This window comes from Gigantopelta aegis, chromosome 6 (assembly GCF_016097555.1).
Source record: "Gigantopelta aegis isolate Gae_Host chromosome 6, Gae_host_genome, whole genome shotgun sequence".
Classification (NCBI taxonomy): Eukaryota; Metazoa; Mollusca; class Gastropoda; order Neomphalida; family Peltospiridae; genus Gigantopelta; species Gigantopelta aegis.
Window position 1 is genome coordinate 4,372,947 of NC_054704.1, and position 21,035 is coordinate 4,393,981.

The window sequence follows — 21,035 nt, forward strand, 5'->3', positions numbered from 1 at the left end:
ATGAACCCAGACACACATACTATGTCACCACTCACCAAAACTGCATGGTTATGAAGGCCCCAAAGAACTGATAGGCGACCGCCCCAGCCATGAGTTGCCGCGTGTTGAACGTCTGGTCAATAACACGAGCCGAATGCAGGAGGTTTGTGCTGTAAAACAAACAACTCAGAGTCACAAACAGTATTATCGAAAAGAAAGCCATCACTGAAACTCAAATTAACACGAGCGGAATGCAGGAGGTTTGTGCTGTAAAATAAAAAAAACAGAGTCACAAACGGTATTATCGAAAAGAAACCCATCACTGAAAGTTAAATTAAGACGAGTGGAATGGAGGAGGTTTGTGCTGTAAAACAAAAAACACAGAGTCACAAACAGTATTATCGAAAAGAAACCCATCACTGAAACCCATCACTGAAAGTTAAATTAAGACGAGTGGAATGGAGGAGGTTTGTGCTGTAAAACAAAAAACACAGAGTCACAAACAGTATTATCGAAAAGAAACCCATCACTGAAACCCATCACTGAAAGTTAAATTAAGACGAGTGGAATGGAGGAGGTTTGTGCTGTAAAACAAAAAACACAGAGTCACAAACAGTATTATCGAAAAGAAACCCATCACTGAAACTCATCACTGAAACTTAAATTAACACGAATGGAATGGAGGAGGTTTGTGCTGAAAATGTGATTCTTAAGAAAAGTATTTTAATGTGCATCCTACACTAGTGTTGAACTGTCTGCTAATTCTACGATCCTGAAGATCGATATTGCATATTTAATACTTAAAATGGCTGTAACTATCTTTAATAGGTTTCATTTCAAAGAATCTTAACAAAACTTGCCTTTATTTCAAAACAATAGCAGTTTTTATTGATGACAATAAACTTATGCCGTAAGTCAATTATCCCAGACAGGGGATTGCCATGTGTGTCTGTTATCACGTGACACGATCAGATGCCATTTTGAGCGAGGATATCACGCAAAGCAATAGTAAACGATGAGAGAGATTTAATTAAAAATAATTTGTAAGAATGATTAATATGTTTAACATTGAAACATTAGTCAATTTATACATTTCTTTAACATAATAATAGATATTAATTTTGTAAACAATAATCTGACAATTTACATAGGTAGCCTAGAAGGAAATAAACCACAACTGAGTTATGGTTTAGTTTAGACTTCAGCTGGCGGCAAATAGTCTTGATAATACAAGGCATCAGTTATATGTAGGCATCAAAACAATGGCCGTGTTGTTGATCGTTATAAATGACTACGAATAGATAACCTATGACCCAAATGGAAATTCTATAACCTATACGAACCCTGTATATCTGGTCACTGAATTACTTCAAATTATTTGTATTAGTCTGCTATGTTAAAAAAATCATACCACTAGCAAATATATTCCTTTGTTTCTCTTAATCATATTGCGCAACCGCTCCCTGTGGACAGACGAGGGGAGCAATTAACAGTTTCAGCATCTTGTGGCAGTAGAGAGCGCGCACATGAAAGGGTGGAATTTCAGACACCGATGACTTAAACGTCTTGTTGATTGTGGAGTGACTGGACGTGTGAAAACATTTGGTAGCCCGGCGGACTACCAGGGTTAGACAACTGGTCGTGAGAAATCAGTAGCCAAAAGAGCCCGGGCTACCGCTAAGGTTGAGCCCTAATAAGCTGCTGTAGTAAGAAGGAAGTAATTCACCTAAAAATATTCTAATTTTTGATTTACCACATTGATATCATGTTAACTGTATAAATGTTGGTTAGTAAATATTCATTGGCTTAACACAGGCTTCAGTCTGTTGGCCAATTCCAAAACAAAACTGCTTATTTATAGATGGCAATAAATATGTTTAAGGTAAGAATTCACCTGAAAATGGTCATGGTGGCGTATGATGCACAGTCAGAGTATGCTTCATCTACAAACACCTGCTTGTAGCAGGAGTAAGGATATCGACTAGAAAGTAGCTCCTCGTAGAATTCAAATGACTGGAAATCAAGCAAAGATAATATATTCACGAATGCTCATAGCAACGGGAAAATTTCAAGGTTTATAATTGGTCACTAAATTAGTACCACATAATTCCTACCGGAGGGATTCTTGAAAATTATAAACATCCTAATCACAGGTTTTGAAGGTGTGTTTAGTTTTGACATACCTTGTGTAAGTAGCTTGTTGTGTTGAGTTTTGACACACCTCATGTAAGTAGCTAGTTGTGTTTAGTTTTGACATACCTTGAGTAAGTAGCTTGTTGTGTTTAGTTTTGACATACCTCGAGTAAGTAGCTTGTTGTATTTAGTTTTGACATACCTCGTGTAAGTAGCTAGTTGTGTTTAGTTTTGACATACCTCATGTAAGCAGCTTGTTGTGTTTAGTTTTGACATACCTCATGTAAGTAGCTTGTTGTGTTTAGTTTTGACATACCTCATGTAAGTAGCTTGTTGTGTGTTTAGTTTTGACATACCTCATGTAAGTAGCTAGTTGTGTTTAGTTTTAACATACCTCATGTAAGTAGCTTGTTGTGTTTAGTTTTGACATACCTCGAGTAAGTAGCTTGTTGTGTTTAGTTTTGAAATACCTTGTGTAAGTAGCTTGTTGTGTTTAGTTTTGACATACCTCATGTAAGTAGCTTGTTGTATGTAGTTTTGACATACCTCGTGTAAGTAGCTTGTTGTATTTAGTTTTGACATACCTTGTGTAAGTAGCTTGTTGTGTTTAGTTTTGACATACCTCGAGTCAGTAGCTTGTTGTGTTTAGTTTTGACATACCTCGAGTAAGTAGCTTGTTGTATTTAGTTTTGAAATACCTTGTGTAAGTAGCTTGTTGTGTTTAGTTTTGACATACCTCATGTAAGTATCTTGTTTTGTTTAGTTTTGACATACCTCGAGTAAGTAGCTTGTTGTGTTTAGTTTTGAAATACCTTGTGTAAGTAGCTTGTTGTGTTTAGTTTTGACATACCTCATGTAAGTAGCTTGTTGTGTTTAGTTTTGACATACCTCGAGTAAGTACCTTGTTGTGTTTAGTTTTGAAATACCTTGTGTAAGTAGCTTGTTGTGTTTAGTTTTGACATACCTCATGTAAGTAGCTTGTTGTGTTTAGTTTTGACATACCTCATGTAAGTAGCTTGTTGTGTTGTTTTGACATACCTCATGTAAGTAGCTTGTTGTATTTAGTTTTGAAATACCTTGTGTAAGTAGCTTGTTGTGTTTAGTTTTGACATACCTCATGTAAGTAGCTTGTTGTGTTTAGTTTTGACATACCTCATGTAAGTAGCTTGTTGTGTTTAGTTTTGCCATACCCCATGTAAGTAGCTTGTTGTGTTTAGTTTTGACATACCTCATGTAAGTAGCTAGTTGTGTTTAGTTTTGACATACCTCGTGTAATACACCGGGAGCCCAGAGAGGTTTAATTAGCATTGCGAGTACAAAAAGTCTGAGGCCTGGAATATGTAGGTGTGGGCTGTGGGACCCCCAAACGGCCATTCTTAAGTGTCATCTCCTGTACCAATCCGAGGGGCCGCCCCTCAAAATACCCCAAATTTTAAGTTTAATTAGCATGGTTGAGTACACCAATCAAACCTACACCAAAATGTTCTCTGTTGATGTACTAATTAAGATCCACCATTCTTAAGTGTCAGCTCCTGTACTTAGTCCACTTAAGAATGCCCCTAATTAGCACTAATTAGAAGTTTAATTAGCATGGTTGAGTACATCAACGAAACTGATGCCAAAATATTCTTTAGGGTACCCTGACTAAGGATCAGTGATTCTTAAGTGTCAAACCCTGTACCGAATCCACTTAAGTACGGGTCAAAGGTCACAATCCACCCAATTTCAGGTTAATTAGCATGATCGAGTACATCAACGAAACTAACGTTAAAATATTCTCTGTTGATGTACTAATTAAGTTCTACCATTCTTAATTAAGTTCTACCATTCTTAAGTGTCATCTCCTGTACTTAGTCCACTTAAGAATGCCCCTAATTAGCACTAATTAGAAGTTTAATTAGCATGGTTGAGTACATCAACGAAACTGATGCCAAAATATTCTTTAGGGTACCCTGACTAAGGATCAGTGATTCTTAAGTGTCAAAACCTGTACTGAATCCACTTAAGAACGGGTCAAAGGTCAAAATCCATCCAATTTCAGGTTTAATTAGCATGATCGAGTACATCAACGAAACTAACGTTAACATTTTCTCTGTTGATGTACAAATTAAGATCCTCCACCATTCTTAAGTGTCAACTCCTGTACTCAATCCACTTAAGACTGCCACTAATTAGCGCTAATTAGAAGATTAATTAGCATGACTGAGTACATCAACGAAACTGATTCCTTAGGGTTCCAAAATATTCCTTAGGGTACCCCCACTAAGGATCAATGATTTTTAAATATCAACCCCTGTACTGAATTCACTTATGGTCAAAGGTAACAATTTGCCCAATATTCGGTTTATTAGCATTCACGAGTACATCAAAACATTAATATGTTCTCTGTTGGTATGGTAAACAAGATCCGTCATTCTTAATGTCAACTCCTGTAGTTAGTCCACTTTAAATGCAATGAGTGTTAAATGAAAATGTATGATTAATATAACTAAATAGTTTTCTATTTGATTGTAATATTATATGAATATGATAATATGACTATTTCCACATTTGAACAATGAAAGATTACATTTACTTGATCTTCTCATTGCCTTTAATTCTCAGTGTGAGTGTTCTAGCAGTGATACTTTTTGTATGAACTGTTGTAATAGTTATACGTACTTGTTCCATTGTTTTCACCAGTGTCTAGTGAAATTCTGAGTGTACTATTAGTTGAACAGTGAAAAGCCTGGTATACCAAACTTAAGATACAAGCTAGTTCACAGGGTCCATAGGTGATGGTTCTGGGTGATGTAATGGTCACTCATTTGAATAATAAATTTTGGAGAATTCTGTCCAAAGCTGCAAGCCACACGATATACTTTTGATTTTGTGCCAAAACACATGAAATAAAAATGGGATTTCTCCAAAACCACAGCATGAATAAAGAATGTGAGTATATGATTATACTAAATGCAGTCGAACTCCACGACTAGGTCAAAATGAAAAGTGTGTCCCTAAATCTAAACTAATTTATTGATGTGATCAAAATTCAACTCAAGGTTCATTTTTCTGATTAGTCACCAGACAGAAAGAAAATTATTGATCAAAACAGAACTTAAGTTCCAGTCTGGTTCCATTTCATTGCCTGCCTAAACAACTTTCACCTTCCTTAATCTTCATCCTCAAAAAGGACTACCTCATCATCAGATGATACTGTGATGTCATCCTCTTTGATGCTCTCATCATCAATGATCCCGTTTTCATCTGGAATGAGGGTTTCTGGCAGTTGTATCAGTGAGATCAGCATTCACCCACATTTGTGAAACAAAGGATGCATGTTTGATATGCATGGTTAGCTCTGCTTCACATGGTGGAATGACACTTGCAATTATGGCCTTCGGCTTCTCCAACAGATTTTTTTTGTCGTTGACTTTGGTCCATAACCCTTTTCAAATATCTTGTATTGAAAGGCATTGAGTGTTGTCTTGCTTGTATCCTTTGTTCCACAGATGCTAGTGGTAAATGTTTGCAGGGTATTTTGTATGATATGACTGAGTTCTGCATCAATCGCCATATCTTCAAATGCTTTTTGTACCTCGGTATTCTTTTCCAGCTTAGCAGATGGTCTCAACTTTCCCTTGCGAACAAATGATCCAGTGTAGTCACTACTGGTGAATGCATGGAATCCTGGTAGTGTTGCACATATCTGAGGGCCAAGTATCTGGTAAATAGTGATTATATTGGTATACCTGTGGTTATTTTTGGCAGCTGTACCAACATCAATCCACAGTGGCGACTCAAACTTTCTGCAGTCATACAGCATGATGACTGCTATGTCAGTATCTCCTTTTACCCCAGTCTTGTGAGTGTCATCAACTGCTTTTGCATGAAGGCATATCTTGGTATCCGCCTCCTTGTGGTTATGTCTAAGGTCATCGACCACTTCCCACTTGAGAACTCCATCTACAACTTTGCCAGGAACTGTGGTAGTTGGGTTTTGAATGATTTCGATTTCAAGGCATTACTATTGACCTGTGGTCTCCTTTGTTCAGGTCCTGTTATCTGCTCAACATAAGCACAGGGAAGGCTGCCAGTGACAAGATTCGGGAAAGTCTGCTCAGCGTTCCAGAAAATGGACAGTCACACCACCGAGAATTCCTACAGTCCTGCATTAGTGATCTCAACAGATTTGAAGAGAAGATAAAGTCCTTTACAAATGATTGTGTGAAGAATCAAAGAGCTAAAGACCACAGAATAGCTGAACTTAAGAGTACAAGATATCTAATGGTTCACCTGGTGTTACTAGCAACCTAACGGAATCTGGACTTGCCATTCATATTTGAATATTCACTCACACCTGTACCATTGTCAATGTGCAGCACAGATGGAAAAATGGAAAAAAACGAAAAAAGAACTCCCTTCCATTTATTGGAATCAGAGGTGAAAGACGGAAAAGGCCACCCCGAATTCACACGTGTATGCATTGTAGACGGCCAATTTCTCCTTCATACATTACCTCACTGTCTACCGTCAACTTACGGAGGACTTGCAAGAAACATTCTGATTCAAACAATGGTATTGTCTATCATTCAAATTCACCTCGGCTTTGACAACTACCCACAGCCATCTTTGAAAGATATGGAGTGAGACAGAAGAGGAGCAGATAACAGAGAGTTTTTGATCATTCAAAACTCAACTTTCACAGTTCCTGGCAAGGGAGTGGCAGGACCAGCAATATGCACAGATAATTGGAAGCCGCCAGCTCTACCTTGATATTCCATGGGAATGCCATCATTTCAAAGTTGTAGATGGAGTTCTCAAGTGTGATGTGGTCGATGACCTTAGACATAACCACGAGGAGGCGGATACCAAGATATGCCTTCATGCAAAAGCAGTTGATGACACTCATAAGACTGGGGTAAAAGGAGACATAGTCATCCGTGCGTCAGGTACTGACAAAGCAGTCATCATGTTGTATCACTGCGGAAAGTTTGAGTTTGATACTTGGCCCTCAGATATGTGCAGCACTACCAGGATTCCATGCATTCACCGGTAGTGACTACACTGGATCATTTGTTCGCAAGGGAAAGTTGAGACCATCTGCTAATCTGGAAAATAATACAAAGGTACAAAAAGCATTTGAAGATATGGCGATTGAAGCAGTCATATCACACAAAATACCCTGCAAACATTTACCGCTAGCATCTATGAAGCAAAGGATACAAGCAAGACAACACTCAATACCTTTCGATACAAGATATTTGAAAAGGGTTATGGACCAAAGTCAACGACAAAGAATCCGTTGGAGAAGATGAAGGGCATAAATGCTAGTGCCATTCCACCATGTGAGGCAGAGCTAAACATTCATATGAAACATGCATCCTTTGTTGCACAAATGTGGGTGAATGCCGATCTCACTGATATCCAATAACATCCAACTGCATCAAATGGTTGGGATTTTTACAATGGATATTATCAACCAATATTCCATGAAGAAACACAACTGCCAGAAACCCTCATCCTGATGAAAACGGGATCGTTGGTCATGAGAGCATTGAAGAGGAAGACATGACAGTATCATCTGAAGATGAGGCAGTCCTTTCTGAGGATGAAGATTAAGGAAGGTGAAAGTTGTTTAGGAAGGCAATGAAATGGAACCAGACTGGAACTCAAATTCTGTTTTGATCAATAATTTTCTTTCTGTCTGGTGACTAATAAAAAAGATTAACCCCTTGAGTTGAATTTTGATCACATTAATAACTTAGTTTAGATTTAGGGACGCACTTTTTGTTTTGATCTAGTCCTGGAGTTCGACTGCATTTATAGTAATCACATACTCACATTCTTTATTCATGCTGTAGTTTTGGAGAAATCCCATTTTTATGTCATGTGTTATGGCGTGGAATCGAAAGTATATCATGTGGCTCGCATGAATTCACCAAAATTGATTATTCAAATGAGTGGCCATTACATCGCCAAGAACCATCACCTATGGACCCTGTGAACTAGCTTGTATCTTATGTTTGGTATACCAGGCTTTTCATTGTTAACTAATAGTACATTCAGAATTTCACTAGACACTGGTGAAAACAATGGATCAACGTATGTATAACTATTACAACAGTTACTCTCATTCATGCAAAAAGTATCACTGCTATAACACTCACATTGAGAATTAAAGGCAATGAGTAGATCAAGTAAATGTAATCTTTCATTGTTCAAATGTGGAAATTGTAATATTATATGAATCTGATGATATGACTATCAAATAGAAAACTATTTAGTTATATTAATCATACATTTTCATTTCACACTCATTGCATTTAAAGTGGACTAACTACAGGAGTTGACATTAAGAATCGTGGGTCTTGTTTATCATACCAACAGAGAACATATTAATGTTTTGATGTACTCGTGAATGCTAATAAACCTAATATTGGGCAAATTGTTACCTTTGACCTTAAGTGAATTCAGTACAGGGGTTGATATTTAAAAATCATTGATCCTTAGTGATCCTAAGGAATATTTTGGAACCCTAAGGAATCAGTTTCGTTGATGTACTCAGTCATGCTAATTAATCTTCTAATTAGCGCTAATTAGTGGCAGTCTTAAGTGGATTGAGTACAGGAGTTGACACTTAAGAATGGTGGAGGATCTTAATTTGTACATCAACAGAGAAAATGTTAACGTTAGTTTCGTTGATGTACTCGATCGTGCTAATTAAACCTGAAATTGGATGGATTTTGACCTTTGACCCGTTCTTAAGTGGATTCAGTACAGGTTTTGACACTTAAGAATCACTGATCCTTAGTCAGGGTACCCTAAAGAATATTTTGGCATCAGTTTCGTTGATGTACACAACCATGCTAATTAAACTTCTAATTAGTGCTAATTAGGGGTGTTCTTAAGTGGACTAAGTACAGGAGATGACACTTAAGAATGGTAGATCTTAATTAGTACATCAACAGAGAAAATGTTAACGTTAGTTTCGTTGATGTACTCGATCGTGCTAATTAACCTGAAATTGGGTGGATTGTGACCTTTGACCCGTTCTTAAGTGGATTCAGTACAGGGTTTGACACTTAAGAATCACTGATCCTTAGTCAGGGTACCCTAAAGAATATTTTGGCATCAGTTTCGTTGATGTACTCAACCATGCTAATTAAACTTCTAATTAGTGCTAATTAGGGGTGTTCTTAAGTGGACTAAGTACAGGAGATGACACTTAAGAATGGTGGATCTTCATTAGTACATCAACAGAGAACATTTTGGTGTAGGTTTGATTGGTGTACTCAACCATGCTAATTAAACTTAAAATTTGGGGTATTTTGAAGGGCGGCCCCTCGGATTGGTACAGGAGATAACACTTAAGAATGGCCGTTTGGGGGTCCCACAGCCCACACCTACATATTCCAGGCCTCAAACCTTTTGTACTCGCAATGCTAATTAAACCTCTCTGGGCTCCCGGACTATAAGTAGCTTGTTGTGTTTAGTTTTGACGAACCTCGTGTAAGTAGCTTGTTGTGTTTAGTTTTGTCATACCTTGTGTAAGTAGCTAGTTGTGTTTAGTTTTGTCATACCTCGAGTAAGTAGCTTGTTGTGTTTAGTTTTGTCATACCTCATGTAAGTAGCTTGTTGTGTTTAGTTTTGACATACCTCGAGTAAGTAGCTTGTTGTGTTTAGTTTTGTCATACCTCATGTAAGTAGCTTGTTGTGTTTAGTTTTATCATACCTCATGTAAGTAGCTTGTTGTGTTTAGTTTTGACATACCTCGAGTAAGTAGCTAGTTGTGTTTAGTTTTGACATACCTCATGTAAGTAGCTTGTTGTATTTAGTTTTGACATACCTCGAGTAAGTAGCTTGTTGTATTTAGTTTTGACATACCCTGTGTAAGTAGCTTGTTGTATTTTTTTTTGACATACCCTGTGTAAGTAGCTTGTTGTGTTTAGTTTTGACATACCTTGTGTAAGTAGCTTGTTGTGTTTAGTTTTGAAATACCTCATGTAAGTAGCTAGTTGTGTTTAGTTTTGAAATACCTCGTGTAAGTAGCTTGTTGTGTTTAGTTTTGACATACCTCATGTAAGTAGCTTGTTGTGTTTAGTTTTGACATACCTCATGTAAATAGCTTGTTGTGTTTAGTTTTGACATACCTCATGTAAGTAGCTTGTTGTGTTTACTTTTGACATACCTCATGTAAGTAGCTTGTTGTGTTTAGTTTTGACATACCTCGTGTAAGTAGCTTCTTGCATTTAGTTTTGACATACCTTGTGTAAGTAGCTTCTTGCGTTTAGTTTTGACATACCTTGTGTAAGTAGCTTGTTGTGTTTAGTTTTGAAATACCTTGAGTAAGTAGCTTGTTGTGTGTTTAGTTTTAACATACCTCATGTACGTAGCTTGTTGTGTTTAGTTTTGACATACCTCGAGTAAGTAGCTTGTTGTATTTAGTTTTGACATACCTCGTGTAAGTAGCTTGTTGTGTTTAGTTTTGAAATACCTCGAGTAAGTAGCTTGTTGTATTTAGTTTTGACATACCTCGTGTAAGTAGCTTGTTGTGTTTAGTTTTGACATACCTCGTGTAAGTAGCTTGTTGTGTTTAGTTTTGAAATACCTTGAGTAAGTAGCTTGTTGTGTTTAGTTTTAACATACCTCATGTACGTAGCTTGTTGTGTTTAGTTTTGACATACCTCGAGTAAGTAGCTTGTTGTATTTAGTTTTGACATACCTCGTGTAAGTAGCTTGTTGTGTTTAGTTTTGAAATACCTCGAGTAAGTAGCTTGTTGTATTTAGTTTTGACATACCTCGTGTAAGTAGCTTGTTGTGTTTAGTTTTGACATACCTCGTGTAAGTAGCTTGTTGTGTTTAGTTTTGACATACCTCATGTAAGTAGCTTGTTGTGTTTAGTTTTGACATACCTCATGTAAGTAGCTAGTTGTGTTTAGTTTTGACATACCTCGAGTAAGTAGCTAGTTGTGTTTAGTTTTGACATACCTCATGTAAGTAGCTTGTTGTGTTTAGTTTTGACATACCTCGTGTAAGTAGCTTGTTGTGTTTAGTTTTGAAATACCTTGAGTAAGTAGCTTGTTGTGTTTAGTTTTGACATACCTCATGTAAGTAGCTTGTTGTGTTTAGTTTTGACATACCTCGAGTAAGTAGCTTGTTGTATTTAGTTTTGACATACCTCGTGTAAGTAGCTTGTTGTGTTTAGTTTTGAAATACCTCGAGTAAGTAGCTTGTTGTATTTAGTTTTGACATACCTCGTGTAAGTAGCTTGTTGTGTTTAGTTTTGACATACCTCGTGTAAGTAGCTTGTTGTGTTTAGTTTTGACATACCTCATGTAAGTAGCTTGTTGTGTTTAGTTTTGACATACCTCATGTAAGTAGCTAGTTGTGTTTAGTTTTGACATACCTCGAGTAAGTAGCTAGTTGTGTTTAGTTTTGACATACCTCATGTAAGTAGCTTGTTGTGTTTAGTTTTGACATACCTCGTGTAAGTAGCTTGTTGTGTTTAGTTTTGAAATACCTTGAGTAAGTAGCTTGTTGTGTTTTAGTTTTGAACATACCTCATGTACGTAGCTTGTTGTGTTTAGTTTTGACATACCTCGAGTAAGTAGCTTGTTGTATTTAGTTTTGACATACCTCGTGTAAGTAGCTTGTTGTGTTTAGTTTTGAAATACCTCGAGTAAGTAGCTTGTTGTATTTAGTTTTGACATACCTCGTGTAAGTAGCTTGTTGTGTTTAGTTTTGACATACCTCGTGTAAGTAGCTTGTTGTGTTTAGTTTTGACATACCTCATGTAAGTAGCTTGTTGTGTTTAGTTTTGACATACCTCATGTAAGTAGCTAGTTGTGTTTAGTTTTGACATACCTCGAGTAAGTAGCTAGTTGTGTTTAGTTTTGTCATACCTCGAGTAAGTAGCTTGTTGTGTTTAGTTTTGTCATACCTCATGTAAGTAGCTTGTTGTGTTTAGTTTTGACATACCTCGAGTAAGTAGCTTGTTGTGTTTAGTTTTGTCATACCTCATGTAAGTAGCTTGTTGTGTTTAGTTTTATCATACCTCATGTAAGTAGCTTGTTGTGTTTAGTTTTGACATACCTCGAGTAAGTAGCTAGTTGTGTTTAGTTTTGACATACCTCATGTAAGTAGCTTGTTGTATTTAGTTTTGACATACCTCGAGTAAGTAGCTTGTTGTATTTAGTTTTGACATACCCTGTGTAAGTAGCTTGTTGTATTTTTTTTTGACATACCCTGTGTAAGTAGCTTGTTGTGTTTAGTTTTGACATACCTTGTGTAAGTAGCTTGTTGTGTTTAGTTTTGAAATACCTCATGTAAGTAGCTAGTTGTGTTTAGTTTTGAAATACCTCGTGTAAGTAGCTTGTTGTGTTTAGTTTTGACATACCTCATGTAAGTAGCTTGTTGTGTTTAGTTTTGACATACCTCATGTAAATAGCTTGTTGTGTTTAGTTTTGACATACCTCATGTAAGTAGCTTGTTGTGTTTACTTTTGACATACCTCATGTAAGTAGCTTGTTGTGTTTAGTTTTGACATACCTCGTGTAAGTAGCTTCTTGCATTTAGTTTTGACATACCTTGTGTAAGTAGCTTCTTGCGTTTAGTTTTGACATACCTTGTGTAAGTAGCTTGTTGTGTTTAGTTTTGAAATACCTTGAGTAAGTAGCTTGTTGTGTGTTTAGTTTTAACATACCTCATGTACGTAGCTTGTTGTGTTTAGTTTTGACATACCTCGAGTAAGTAGCTTGTTGTATTTAGTTTTGACATACCTCGTGTAAGTAGCTTGTTGTGTTTAGTTTTGAAATACCTCGAGTAAGTAGCTTGTTGTATTTAGTTTTGACATACCTCGTGTAAGTAGCTTGTTGTGTTTAGTTTTGACATACCTCGTGTAAGTAGCTTGTTGTGTTTAGTTTTGACATACCTCATGTAAGTAGCTTGTTGTGTTTAGTTTTGACATACCTCATGTAAGTAGCTAGTTGTGTTTAGTTTTGACATACCTCGAGTAAGTAGCTAGTTGTGTTTAGTTTTGACATACCTCATGTAAGTAGCTTGTTGTGTTTAGTTTTGACATACCTCGTGTAAGTAGCTTGTTGTGTTTAGTTTTGAAATACCTTGAGTAAGTAGCTTGTTGTGTGTTTAGTTTTAACATACCTCATGTACGTAGCTTGTTGTGTTTAGTTTTGACATACCTCGAGTAAGTAGCTTGTTGTATTTAGTTTTGACATACCTCGTGTAAGTAGCTTGTTGTGTTTAGTTTTGAAATACCTCGAGTAAGTAGCTTGTTGTATTTAGTTTTGACATACCTCGTGTAAGTAGCTTGTTGTGTTTAGTTTTGACATACCTCGTGTAAGTAGCTTGTTGTGTTTAGTTTTGACATACCTCATGTAAGTAGCTTGTTGTGTTTAGTTTTGACATACCTCATGTAAGTAGCTAGTTGTGTTTAGTTTTGACATACCTCGAGTAAGTAGCTAGTTGTGTTTAGTTTTGACATACCTCATGTAAGTAGCTTGTTGTGTTTAGTTTTGACATACCTCGTGTAAGTAGCTTGTTGTGTTTAGTTTTGAAATACCTTGAGTAAGTAGCTTGTTGTGTGTTTAGTTTTAACATACCTCATGTACGTAGCTTGTTGTGTTTAGTTTTGACATACCTCGAGTAAGTAGCTTGTTGTATTTAGTTTTGACATACCTCGTGTAAGTAGCTTGTTGTGTTTAGTTTTGAAATACCTCGAGTAAGTAGCTTGTTGTATTTAGTTTTGACATACCTCGTGTAAGTAGCTTGTTGTGTTTAGTTTTGACATACCTCGTGTAAGTAGCTTGTTGTGTTTAGTTTTGACATACCTCATGTAAGTAGCTTGTTGTGTTTAGTTTTGACATACCTCATGTAAGTAGCTTGTTGTGTTTAGTTTTGACATACCTCGTGTAAGTAGCTTGTTGTGTTTAGTTTTGACATACCTCATGTAAGTAGCTAGTTGTATTTAGTTTTGACATACCTCGAGTAAGTAGCTAGTTGTGTTTAGTTTTGACATACCTCGTGTAAGTAGCTAGTTGTGTTTAGTTTTGAAATACCTCGTGTAAGTAGCTTGTTGTGTTTAGTTTTGAAATACCTCGAGTAAGTAGCTTGTTGTGTTTAGTTTTGACATACCTCGTGTAAGTAGCTTGTTGTGTTTAGTTTTGACATACCTCATGTAAGTAGCTAGTTGTGTTTAGTTTTGAAATACCTCGAGTAAGTAGCTTGTTGTGTTTAGTTTTGAAATACCTCGTGTAAGTAGCTAGTTGTGTTTAGTTTTGAAATACCTCGTGTAAGTAGCTTGTTGTGTTTAGTTTTGAAATACCTCGAGTAAGTAGCTTGTTGTATTTAGTTTTGACATACCTCGTGTAAGTAGCTTGTTGTGTTTAGTTTTGACATACCTCGTGTAAGTAGCTAGTTGTGTTTAGTTTTGAAATACCTCGTGTAAGTAGCTTGTTGTGTTTAGTTTTGACATACCTCGTGTAAGTAGCTTGTTGTGTTTAGTTTTGACATACCTCGTGTAAGTAGCTAGTTGTGTTTAGTTTTGAAATACCTCGTGTAAGTAGCTTGTTGTGTTTAGTTTTGACATACCTCATGTAAGTAGCTAGTTGTGTTTTGTTTTGAAATACCTCGTGTAAGTAGCTTGTTGTGTTTAGTTTTGAAATACCTCGAGTAAGTAGCTCGTTGTATTTAGTTTTGACATACCTCGTGTAAGTAGCTTGTTGTGTTTAGTTTTGACATACCTCATGTAAGTAGCTAGTTGTGTTTAGTTTTGAAATACCTCGTGTAAGTAGCTTGTTGTGTTTAGTTTTGACATACCTCGTGTAAGTAGCTTGTTGTGTTTAGTTTTGACATACCTCGTGTAAGTAGCTAGTTGTGTTTAGTTTTGAAATACCTCGTGTAAGTAGCTTGTTGTGTTTAGTTTTGACATACCTCGTGTAAGTAGCTAGTTGTGTTTAGTTTTGAAATACCTCGTGTAAGTAGCTTGTTGTGTTTAGTTTTGGCATACCTCATGTAAGTAGCTAGTTGTGTTTAGTTTTGAAATACCTCGTGTAAGTAGCTTGTGGTGTTTAGTTTTGACATACCTTGAGTAAGTAGCTGGTTGTGTTTAGTTTGACATACCTCGATTAAGTAACTTCTTGTGTGTTTAGTTTTGACATACCTCGTGTAAGTAGCTTGTTGTGTGTTTCAAGATGGATGACAGGTGAGGTAGACAGAAGTGAGTTACTTCGTGCATGTTGGGATCAACCAAAATCTCAAAAGGTCTGAAATATAAAAGCACACAACTACAGTAAGTAACGTTTCAGACTAGGAAAACACTTACAAGAAAAGCTGTTTTAAAATAATTTTATTTATGTTTATAAAAGATAACTTAATTAGTATAAGTTTTGTTTCAGTAAAATAATGTTGAAAATTCATACCGATACAAATACAATAAGTCTTCAAACACAATACAAGTCCGGTTAATAGAGACACTTTTTTTTTATCACCTGATAAGTATACATTGAAATATCCAGGTTCATGTCTTGAAGTAATGTGTCCCATTAGAAAGTAATACTCCACTGTTCATTATGTCAGACATTATCATAGATATGAACAAGTCAATTTTATTTCTTATTATAATTTGTGAAAACATAATTAGTGAGTAAATTTGATACCATTTTGTATCAAGTGAATATATCTTGTTAAAGTTTATGAAACATATTTCACTTGGCACACAAACCTGCTCTGAAACTGCAGATGATTAATAATTCTCGTTCCAGCCAGTCGACCACGACTGGTATACCAAAGGCTGTGGTATGTGCTATCCTGTCTGTGGGATGGTGCATAAAAGATCCCTTGTTACTAATGGAAAAATGTATCAGGTTTCTTCTCTATGACTATATGTAAAAATTACCAAATGTTTTACATTCAATAGCTGATGATTAATAAATCAATGTGTTCTAGTTGTGTCGTTAATTTTTTTTTAAATAAATCAATGTGCTGTGAAATGTACTCTGGTATGATATCCTAAGAATCTCACCCGACGGCCAGAGCGATGTTTGGCGCTGCAGTAGGCGTGGACAGGAAGTAGTGGAAGGTCTTCTTCTTCATGTCGGGCGAGTAGATGATCTCGATGAGATCTCCGCATGACACAGCCGTCATGTCACGGTCTACCGTGAACTCAAGCTTCCACGTACACAGCTCAGAAAACGTGTCCACGCACGGGAACCACAGTCTATATAGGAAAACATTATTATTATAGTACTTGGAAACCACAGTCTATATAGGAAAATATTATTATTATAGTACACGGAAACCACAGTCTATATAGGAAAATATTACTGTATTACTGAGAAAACATGTCCACGCATGGAAACCACGGTCTATATTGGAAAATAATACTGTATTAATGGGAAAACTTGTCCACACACGGAAACCAGAGTCTATATTGAAAAATAATACTGTATTACTGAGATAACATGTCCACGCATGGAAACCACAGTCTATATAGGAAAATAATACTGTATTAATGGGATAACGTGTCCATGCATGGAAACCACAGTCTATATTAGAAAATATTACTGTATTAGTGGGAAAACGTGTCCACACACGGAAACCACAGTCTATATTAGAAAATATTACTGTATTAATGGAAAAACATGTCCACGCACGGAAACCACAGTCTATATTGGAAAATATTACTGTATTAGTGGGGAAAACGTGTCGACACACGGAAACCACAGTCTATATTGGAAAATATTACTATATTAGTGGGAAAACGTGTCCACGCATGAAAATCAGTCTATATAGGAAAATATTACTGTATTACAGGGAAAACGTGTCCACACATGGAAACCAGTTTATACAGGAAAATATTACTGTATTACTGGGAAAACATGTCCAGGCAAGAAAACCAGTCTAATAGGAAAATAGTAACACCTGCATCTCACCTTTGATTGTAACAATGTGAGACAATATTTATTTTTTTATTTTATAAACACTGAATCATTATAATACACTTTTAATTACATCTTAGTTAAATGCCACAGCTTAGGAAACAGTTTGTTAGAAGCGTGATCCATGAAACAACACTGCTATGTCTATAGTGATAAAATAAGTATTGTATAAAAATGCACATAATGCTTTTCATGAACATGTTTTACCGTGCCGTGTTTTCCTGTGCACATGAGAACATGTGAGCTCCCTTTTCCGCTAGTGACCCCTCAATGTCCGGAACGACAAAATGGATTCCCCCTTGAGGTTTCTCCAGAGAAAACTCGATACACACTCTGATCGGACGCAGCTCTGCAAATATTTATAACAGTTTCTCTGTGGTTTGTCAACAATGATGAGACTGATCGAACAAATTTCAAATATCAGGGATTGAGAAATTAAATGTTTTTGGTTTTTTGGGGTAAAAATACCACATCTGGACCAAATTTTATAACCTCAAGTTATCCTACAAACTCACAGTTACAGTGGTCAAGATAACATATTTTGTGTTTTTAAAAATACAACAGACCTCAATGTGAAAAACCCTGAGGTGAGTGATTAATTGCTCACCTAAGTTAGGTTACAGGGAGGCATTTAAGATAATACCACATGCTAAGGTGAGCTAAAGATCACTCTCCTTGAGCTGATCTCAGGCTAGTGATGGGGAGTGAGAGTGATGGCTCTCTTTACACAGCGTGGTCTGAAATGATGCAAACCGTGTGATTACCGGATATGAGCGGCCAGATGATCTGTGGTAGCCGTATCGTGACCTCGCCGTTGGTGTTGTCTGCATCCACCGCCGACATGGCCGACAGGTGGCAGTGCTGAAAGAAGTCCAGGTTCCGTCTGCAGAGAAACAACATCGTTGCAGTCAACAACAAATTAAACATACTCAATGACACTAAATATTCCCTTCAGCAGCGGCCTTCCTCTGAGAATGTAATTCTACTATAATTCATCTTAGCCGGTATATCCATCTTCCTAAGCAGCAATACAAGTTCAGACCATAGAAACACCGAAAATAAAACAATATTAATTTTAAATTAAAATAGTTAAAACAAAACAAAAACTTGTTTAATATAGATATGTGTAACAAATAAATAGTTTTCATACATCTTAGCTTCCATAAAAACCTTTTATATTAAATTCTCCTAAAATAGCCAAACACTTTTAATTGGCTGTAATTGAAATTTCAGTGAAGTCCATTTTATAGCTGAGGTCAGGGTAAGCATTGGGAAAAGCAAATGATCTTCACAGACATGATTGTATCAAGAAGCCATGATTAAGCAAAAACTTTGAAGTATTAATATATGTATTTATTTACTTACTCTTTGACATATCTAGAGCACTTAGTGTTTGACCCCCCCACAATATATCTAGAACACTTACCAACTGATGTGCCCCTGACATATCTGGAACACTTACTGTTTGTCTTCCCCCTGACATATCTAGAACACTTACTGTTTGATGACCCCCTGGCATATCTAGAACATTTACTGTTTGACGACCCCCTGACATATCGAGATCACTTACTGTTTGACGTCCCCCTGACATATCTAGAACACTTACTGTCTGACATCACCCTGACATATCGAGATCACTTACTGTTTAATGACCCCCTGACATATCTAGAAGATTTACTGTTTGACGTCCCCCTGACATATCTAGAACACTTACTGTTTGATGTCCCCCTAACATATCTAGAACACTTACTGTTTGACGTCCCCCTGACATATCTAGAACACTTACTGTCTGACATCACCCTGACATATCGAGATCACTTACTGTTTAATGACCCCCTGACATATCTAGAAGACATACTGTTTGATGTCCCCCTGACATATCTAGAACACTTACTGTTTGACGTCCCCCTAACATATCTAGAACACTTACTGTTTGATGACCCCCTGACATATCTAGAACACTTACTGTTTGACGACCCCTGACATATCTAGAAGACTTACTGTTTGACGTCCCCCTGACATATCTAGAACACTTACTGTTTGACGTCCCCTTGACATATCTCCAGAGTCGGGTCATTGTACAGGAATGGAGCCTCCCAGTGGTCATTGACACACACTCGGTAAATCCTTACTTGCGTTAAGAAGCAAACCAACATACAACATAACCATAAAAACAAACAAAAATATAATTGGGAGATAGTTAAATACACTTTAGAAGGATTCATTTAGTGCTACATCAATAACTATTACTTTATCCAAGCATTACTAGTTATTAAAACAAATAGGTAACATTACAACAGGGGAAATAACTCAATAAAATACCCATGCAAATGTTGTCTTCTGCTTACTCTAAATGAGCTTAAATTCCAATATTCAAGTCACAAGATGGAACATCTTATAACACATTAAATACAAAAATTATCAAGGTGTTATCCGATGTTCTGTGATCACTTGATGTTCTATAGACTAAATATGTTTTTACCTGTAGAAAACATATACCAGGATATATTTAAAACAACAAAACCTGAGACAAACGTTGACAAGGATATTGCACTGTTTGCTGTTAATCTTGATTCGTCTGAGGTCAGGTCTCTGGGGATGAAGTGCCAGTTCCACATATCCCTGAAACATATTGGTACATTTGATTATTACAAAAAATTAACCCGGAACAATACAGGAATGTGTTTATTACAAACTTATATCCCTGAAACATACTGGTACATTTGTTTATTACAAACTAATACCCCAAAACATACTGGTACATTTGTTTAGTACAAAAAAAAAAAACCCACCCACCACAAAACATACCACTACATTTGTTTATTAGAAACAAATACCCCCAAAATATTGGTACATTTGTTTATTACAAACTAATACCCCTGAAACATACCATTAAAACATATAGTAAAACAAACTCCAGTTCATTAAAAACTAATATCACTCAAATGTTTAATTTATTAAAAATGCATATCTCTGAAAAAATAAAAGTTTATTATAAGTTGTAGAAGCATCATGAGGGGTATATGGCTTTTTATGTACCCTCTGTGTGTTCTTTTACCCCGAGCCGAAGGCGAGGGGGTAAAAGAGCACACAGAGGGTACATAAAAAGCCATATACCCCGAGAGATGCTTCTACAACAAATTTATCTTGCCAACATATTAAACCATATAGCCAAATAATCAAAATAACGCCAGACAATAATTGTTAACAATTTATTAACGGAGCCGTACCATGCGGATGCAAACGAAACCACTTGCCTGTGAAGAAAAATAGTTCCATCGATAAACAAGTTTTTAACTTTAAATGTTTGTAATACGAAATTGTCTGAAACAGATATTAATAAAAAAAACAATTTTTTTTTTTTTATCAGAAATGTATGTAGTAAAATAAATAAAAATATTAAAAATAAAAAACAAAAAAACAACAAGAATCGCGCATTAATACAATAACACCACAATCGTAATTAGGTGGCCGAGTTCAACATTGCAGCTTTTAAAAGTATTGAAATAGTGTATGTTAGTGTATGCATTAGCATTAACTGGGGTGGCTGGAAACCGTTGGAAATTACAGACGGGGTATAAGAGAATCTGGCTCCGCCCACAGGGGTATAAGGGATTTGTCCAACGGCAAACAACCAATGAGATTAAAGAATTTTACATGAAGGCGAGATAATATTAATTAATATCACTCAAACAAACATGTAAAACAAACATTAGTTTATTTACAAATCAGAAAACCCTCTTAGATACTGATTTTTTTTTAAATTGCACAAATGTATAAATATGTGCTGATTACTTTTAATTCTATGCTGTTTCTAAAAAGAAAAATTAATAATCCTAATGTACTTACGACCATGAGTTGTTTTTCAAAATTGATACCAGTGATGCATAATGTCTGGTGTGCTGAAATGATAAAAAGATACATAGATGATTTGTCAAGAATGTTTTTGAATATAGAAAATATCAACCAAATATATGTTAATTGGTA

General features: G+C 36.1%; 1 protein-coding gene across 2 annotated transcripts in view; it reads right to left on the reverse strand.

The window, feature by feature from the left end:
- The window catches only part of LOC121374879 (transcription initiation factor TFIID subunit 2-like), a 66,389-nt gene that overhangs the window by 39,643 nt on the left and 5,711 nt on the right, over positions 1-21,035 (reverse strand). For both annotated transcript variants that reach the window (XM_041501997.1, XM_041501996.1), the window contains exons 2-10: positions 20,898-20,950; positions 19,598-19,670; positions 19,086-19,176; positions 17,813-17,931; positions 17,256-17,397; positions 16,133-16,327; positions 15,272-15,374; positions 1,874-1,992; positions 36-149 (exon numbers count right to left, since the gene is read on the reverse strand). In XM_041501997.1, coding sequence (XP_041357931.1) covers positions 36-149; positions 1,874-1,992; positions 15,272-15,374; positions 16,133-16,327; positions 17,256-17,397; positions 17,813-17,931; positions 19,086-19,176; positions 19,598-19,670; positions 20,898-20,950 — 1,009 coding nt within the window. The remainder of the gene's footprint in view (positions 1-35; positions 150-1,873; positions 1,993-15,271; positions 15,375-16,132; positions 16,328-17,255; positions 17,398-17,812; positions 17,932-19,085; positions 19,177-19,597; positions 19,671-20,897; positions 20,951-21,035) is intronic.